Source organism: Chiroxiphia lanceolata, chromosome 1 (genome assembly GCF_009829145.1).
Source record: "Chiroxiphia lanceolata isolate bChiLan1 chromosome 1, bChiLan1.pri, whole genome shotgun sequence".
Classification (NCBI taxonomy): Eukaryota; Metazoa; Chordata; class Aves; order Passeriformes; family Pipridae; genus Chiroxiphia; species Chiroxiphia lanceolata.
Genome location: NC_045637.1, coordinates 123,420,203 through 123,426,891, shown reverse-complemented (window position 1 = coordinate 123,426,891; position 6,689 = coordinate 123,420,203). Strand labels below are relative to the sequence as shown.

The 6,689-nt window shown below is 42.7% G+C and overlaps 1 protein-coding gene across 1 annotated transcript; it reads left to right on the top strand.

Moving 5' to 3' along the window:
* Positions 1-1,401: 1,401 nt before the first annotated feature.
* On the top strand, positions 1,402-4,321 carry IL6 (interleukin 6). The gene is made up of 4 exons (XM_032688557.1): positions 1,402-1,650; positions 1,755-1,868; positions 2,086-2,232; positions 4,078-4,321. Exons 1-4 carry the CDS (start codon positions 1,402-1,404, stop codon positions 4,267-4,269), a joined length of 702 nt encoding a protein of 233 aa, XP_032544448.1. The 3' UTR covers positions 4,270-4,321.
* The last annotated feature ends 2,368 nt before the right edge of the window (positions 4,322-6,689 follow it).

Genomic DNA, 6,689 nt, shown 5'->3' with positions numbered 1-6,689 from the left:
TGTTCTGGCAATATCCCCTCTGCTGTGCTCAGGGACCTGGGCAGAGACGGATTGCTTCAGTTGAAAATGCTCTCTCACACTTGTGTTCCAGCTCTAATATCTCTCAACTGGGCAAAATTACTGCAGCTCCCTTTCTGTTACTGGCAGAACGAGACTTTAAATAAAAAATAGTAGTACCCTGCTTCTTTCCTGAGGCTCTCTATCCAAGCTGAATGTGAATTCAAGCTGAAAATGAATTAGAAGTATCTGGGGTTTTTTTTAAAGGGAGAATCCAAATGAGGACACCCAAGTTCAGTCACTGTATTGTCTATCACCTCTCTTATGCCTCATGTTCTGTTCTCCTCACTCTGCACCCGCCTGTTAGCACTTCCCAAAGGAGAATCAGGTCTTACTCTGGTCTTCGTTATGTGAGAAAACAGAACTGATTTCATATAAAAAAAAAAAAAAAAGTCAGTTTGGCCAAAATCAGTTCAAGACATTCCAAAAGTTCAATGTCAGCATGCCTTGCCCAGTTTGACTCAGTCTGCATTCTACAAGATTGATCTAAACAGGCACACTTGCCCTGGGTGAAGAGTCCCTCTGAAAGGTTAAAATTCCTGCAACACTGACCAGGTAGGCAGAAAAAGATAAGGCAGCAGATAACAGGGAACTTCATGGCATTTCCTGCAGCCACCCTCCTGCTGGAGCTGTGGGAGCTGGTTTTGGTCCACTTAAAGTGTATGAACGTGATGTATTTAATCTACCCATATGTAGTTCACAGGGGAAGAGGCAACTTACAACTTGTACACACCCTGCACCTAAACAGAGGTGTTTGGTTTCACATATATATATATACAATAAAAATAGCCAAAATACAGAGATAAATACACATCATACAAAATTCATTAAAACCTTAAACCATATACTTTAAATAAACATAAAATATCAAAATATAATTTTTAAAATGTTGAAATACCAGAAAGTATATAGCATATATAGTGTACGCATGTAAATAGGTAGGTGATTTCCAAGCCTTTCTGTGCGGCTGGAGCTGGCAGGCTCAGAGACAGCTGGACAGCGGGGGCTCCAGCTCTGGCCCTGGCCGAGACCCCGCGGGGTCAGGTGAGCCGGCGGTGTGTGCAGGGGGCAGCCCAGCCGTCAAGGAATTACGGAGCAGGATTACTTCATGTTCCCACCGGCCGCGTTTCACAATCCCGCTCTCCAACAGTGTCAAGCCGGCACGCTCCTTCAAGCACACCCCCCCCCCCCCACCCCCTCCGTGTTCTCATGCCGGATTTTCCCAGGCCATGAATAATCTCGAAGCCCCCTCGATAAATACACGTTCAGGGATGCCCGGAGCTCATTCAACCCGCCAGCCTCGCCGACGAGAAGGGGCCGGGGCCGGAGCCGAGAAGCCGCACGATGAAGTTCTCCCCGAGCTGTGGCTGCGCCCGTGCTCGCTCCGGCCGCCGCCAGCCCGCGCTGCCGATCCTCCTGCTGCCGCTGCTGCTGCTGCTGCTGCCGCGGGCCGCCGCCGTCCCGCTGCCCGGGGCCGCAGACTCCTCGGGGGAGGCCGAGCCGGAGGAGGCGGCGGCGCGGCGGGCGGCGCTGCCCCACAGCCTGCGGCTGGCGCAGCTGCTGCGCGACCGGGCGGCTCAGCTGCAGCGAGAGGTGGGTACGGGCGGCCCGCGGGCTCGCACTCGCGCACTCACCCGGCCCGGGAGGGGCTGCCTCCGGCCAAGGTGCGACCGAAACTTCTCGGTGTCTCTCCCCAGATGTGCGAGAAGTTCACCGTCTGCGAGAACAGCATGGAAATGCTCCTCCAGAACAACCTCAACCTCCCCAGAGTGACGGAGGAAGACGGGTGTCTGCACGCCGGCTTCGATGAGGCAAGGAACTCCTTTCTGGTCTAACCCTATGTGCCTGGGGCAACTTTTGCCTGCTAAAAAAAACCTGTGGAAGTTGACCTAAAGATTTGTGCCGGCTCCAGCTGGCTTTAGCCAGACCTTCACACTCTGTATAAGCATCATCTGCTAACCTGCACACAGCATTGCGATCAAGGCATTTTGAGCTGTAAGTGACTTTCTCACCTTTCTCTCATTTCAGGATAAATGCTTGAAAAAAATCTCCAGCGGGCTTTATACATTTCAGACATACCTCAAATATGTGCAAGAAACTTTTATTAGTGAAAACCAAAACCTTGAATCGCTATGCTATAGTACAGAGCACCTGGCACATACCATAAGACAAATGGTGAGTTGGTTTTAAATTCACTCTGATAACTGTTATGGCTTAATACTGATGTGCAGTCAGAGATACAGGATGCTGTGTGAAGCTGAACATTTCCCACTGAAACAACAGGTGACAGTTCCTTATGCTCAGATCTTATCTTCATGACTAATCTAGAGGTTTTACAAAGTTTTGGTTTCTTTTCTTAAAGAACAACTCTTCTTCCTACTTTCTACTGAATTTCTAATTTCCAAACCAATTAAATGCATTTAAAAAAAGGCAAATACATTTTTACAACAGTATTGATCTTTAAAACTCTCCAAAACAAACTTTTAAGCCAAGCTGCATGGTATATGGAAATATCTATCAGTAGCTTAAAAATCAAGGAAGATAGCTGCCTATTAAAAAGCACAGATTTTGCTTGTAATGATCATGAAAATAAAACCCTTTCTTGACAAATGCTGTTTTGATTTGGTAAACTAAATGCTACTTATTTCTGACAGACATTTTCCATGTTTTGGAGAGCTCTGAAAGATCACACTTCAAAAATTCACTTATTTCCTGTAGTTCTTGCTCACATTAAAAATCCTTAACATAAATATTTCCTTTGTCATTGGGGAACCTATTTGCCCAAGTAAAAATCATCCACGTAAGGACTGCAAAAGTCTCGGGGTACTATTTCCTTCAAGATGCTTTTTGGCATCTGTGAAAAGTCCACTGTTTGTTTGCCATACCTTTCCTAACATATTGATTTATGCCCATCATTCTTGAAAGTGAAAGGAAGCTTTTTTCACACAGTGTTAGCTGAGAATAATAGCCCCATCATAAGACAGCAACTGACTACTGGCTTCCAACTTGATATATTAGTTTGCAGAAAGTTTGTTTCATAACTGAGGGAAATTAGGTGGGGTTTTTTTTGAAAATTAGTAGAATCAGTGTAATCAAATAGGCAGAATTAAACACAGTGTTCAAAACCAAAACCTGTACTTGTAGAAACTACAGAATTTTTGAGGAAAAGTCTTCATCTTCAAGTTGGAAATTTTTCTTTATGAGAGAAAAATCTGCTATTTAAGGCAAGAATCTGTCACTTGTGGTTAGATAGATCCACCAGGACAATACCTGTCTGGATATCCAGACACAAACTTCTACAGAGTGCAACAAGGAGCTGGGTATATCAGTAACAGGGGGTGTGATCAGAATCCACTTCCAAGTAGTCTGGACAGAAAGAATATTTATATTTTGTATTTCACAAAAAAAAAAAAAGATGTTCCAGAAGGAGGCTTGCATAATAATAAAGTACATAACTCCTTTCACTCATCTTGTAGTTGTGCTCCCACACATCAGTGAAAGTTGGCAGCACTCAGTCTCCTCTGTGACTAAATGCCTGGAAAGTAAGAATTAAGCAACTAAACAAATTTGACATCTCTAGAAACTGTTAATCTACTACAAAACGTGAGAGTTTTTACTCCCAAAGTCAGCTTATGTGACTCAGGATGGAGCAGCCAGTACAGGTTAGAACAAACCATGATCAGGGCCTTCCCACCTCCCCACAAGACTAATGGACAGCAGGAGAGGTGCATTGATCTGCTCAGTGCAGTGTTGGACCACAATGCCAGATGTTGCATTCAAACCAGAGCAAACAGTATAGATCAGAGATTCTTACACAGGAATCGTAGCAGGCATCAGCATTCCTCAAACCCCTCCACAGAAGCATGGCTGTACAGAAGCACAGCTCCCAGGGAGGGCTGTTGTCTGCAGCACAGAAAGTGTGGATATGCAGCTGGTTGGGAATACACAAACTGATGCTCTCCAACAAGCTCAATTACACTGTTTTAACCAGGATCCCCCCGATATTGTCTTTTTTTATAGGTGATCAATCCCGAAGAAGTGACCATCCCAGATGCAGCTACCCAGGAATCCCTCCGCACAAAGCTGAAGTCCAGTAAGACCTGGATAGAGAAAATCACCACCCACCTCATCCTCCGAGACTTTACTTCATTTATGGAGAAAACAGTGAGGGCTGTGCGCTATTTGAAAAATACCAGGAGTTTCAGTGCCTAAATGTTTTAGTTCAGGCACAATCCTTTGTTACACATCTGTCATGTGGCAGACAAGAGTGTTGTTCTGTTTTAAGAACCAGAAATAGTAACAATGGTTTGCATTTATATATATTCTTATTTCCTTCTAGGAAGTTATTTATTGTATTTAAAATATTTATTAATTTCTAATGTTTCTTATTTATATTTTCAATATTTAGAAATAATTTAAGCAATTTTCTAACGGTACTATTCAGAATAGCAACTTATTTAATATGTACTCAAGAAAAAAATATTTTCAGAACCCAGAAAAATTGTTGTATACCTTATGTTTTTAAACTATTTGAAAGATGCTATTTATGACTTATTTATATTTTTAAAACAAATAAAAGCTGATTTTAAAAAAAGGCCTGTATAACCCGTGTGAACTTTAAATAAGACTAAGGCACTCTAACCTATTCAAGTTTTTAATGCCTGCAATTATCAGAACAACCACTTTCAAGAATTTATCTGTATAATGAGTTCAGTTATCTACATAGCACGTATGTACACACATACACAGACAACTTGGTCAACATATAATTCATAAAATTGGATATAAAGGAATCGGATGTAGTGAACATGGAACTTAACAATGTACACAATAAACTACCATTGCTCCTGAGAAACAAAATGAACAATAAGTCCCCTGTATTTAATAAGGAAAACTCCATAAAACTGTAATTGTTTGGAAGGATCTTCTTACAAGTTTAACAACCTCTTTTAAATAAATAAAATGGTGAGACAACCACATTAACCACTTTGACATGAATACTATCTTTTGACTAGTTTTACTGCTGTCATCCAAGGGAATTTTCCAAGTTTGATTAAACATTTCTCCCTCCTCTCTCAAGAAGCAGAAAAAAAATCTTAGGTTCTTTCCTTAGGTGCTATAAATCAACATATTGCTGCTGAGATGTCAATGACCATGGATGATACAATGCATCTGTCTTTTATATTCCACTAGGATGGACAGGTCACAAACCATGAATGCATATTCTTGAATACTGTATAGAAAACAAAACAAAACAAGACCTAAGCCTGAGTATCAAACCACTGAAACTTTCCTTAGCTGTATCACCTGCAGCACTGGAGCTGTGCAAGTACCAGGTAACACCCAAACTTTGAGGAATTCACAGGCCACATGATGGATGCAGGCAGCAAAAGTCACTCTAGCTTTGCCTCTAAAATTCATAGAATATTAATTACCCTCTCTCTTTTTCTTCCAGCACAGCAGTGAAGATGAGGAGATGAAAGGCATGCCCTGGAATGTGGATAAGGATGCCAGTAAATTCTCCTCTTCCTCTGAGCGATCTGATTGTCCACATATGCATTCCACCACCGGGGATGCCAAAACAGTGACCAGTTCACTCACAACCCACATTTCAGATGCTCTAAACAAACAAAACCACTGCTTTGCCCAATATGGTAAAACTGTCATCTTAAGTTGTGCAACATCTTGAGAAAGAATGAGGAGACCTCAAGGTGGTCACTTTAAAGATGTTTGTGGTGAACCATTTTTCTCACAGCACGTAAGATCCTGCTTTAGCTGTCCTGGCACGTGCTAGGAAACATAGGCAAGCTTGGTTTGGCTTTTTCACTGCTTCCTTTCACAGAGATTTTTTTTTTTTTAGTGAACATTTGGTTAGTGATCATTCTGGCCCTTATTATCACAATAACAGCTATGAGACCCAAATGTGGATCCCACACCGGACCTTATTACTATGTGAGAACAGAAAGGAGAAAAAAATAAAGACTGACCAAAAGGAAAGGCATTTCCTGGTTTCATCTCTCCCAGTAGAAGGTGGCTGCCTGAGATCACCATTAATTACTTATGTACACTGGAGCGAAACAAACTTGCACTGATCTCCTTAAAGGCCAGAATGCATCTATGAATGGAGGTACTGAAATCCCTTGTAATTGATAGACAAGCACCAACACCTCTTCAGCTGGCAGCCACTCCAGGTGGTCTGCAACTGTAATAAAGATCTAAATGCTGCCGCATTTGAGGATGTAGAAGATGAGCAAAGATTACCACTTGTTTGGTGGGGAGGTCAACTCCTGAGTCCTTCCTGGAGCGTAGGATATCGCTGGTGCTGCTGTGGAGCTGCCATTAGTTTACATGTGGTTCCTCCACAGCCACCTGCAATTCTCAGAGCACTTCAAAGCAGCAGCTGCTTTGCTGGTCATCACTGCTGTCACAGTGCCAACTTCAGGGACTGCTGCCAGGATAAGCGCTGCTTGCTGAAACCAACACTCACTGGTGCTTGTGGCACAGGAAGATTTACAGTGGGGAATTCAGATGGAAGTCGGAGGAGATCTAAATATTGTTGAGCATGTTATGGGGCCTCTCAAATGACCCAACTAGTCGTCCTTTATCCAGTTTGCTGTGTAGGAAGTATTTGT

Excerpts from the sequence above, each read along its gene's own strand:
- IL6 (XM_032688557.1), top strand. The coding sequence starts at position 1,402 with ATGAAGTTCTCCCCGAGCTGTGGCTGCGCCCGTGCTCGCTCCGGCCGC. Across the intron at positions 1,869-2,085 it reads TGCACGCCGGCTTCGATGAG|GATAAATGCTTGAAAAAAAT; the intron begins GCAAGGAACTCC and ends CTCTCATTTCAG. Across the intron at positions 2,233-4,077 it reads CACATACCATAAGACAAATG|GTGATCAATCCCGAAGAAGT; the intron begins GTGAGTTGGTTT and ends CTTTTTTTATAG.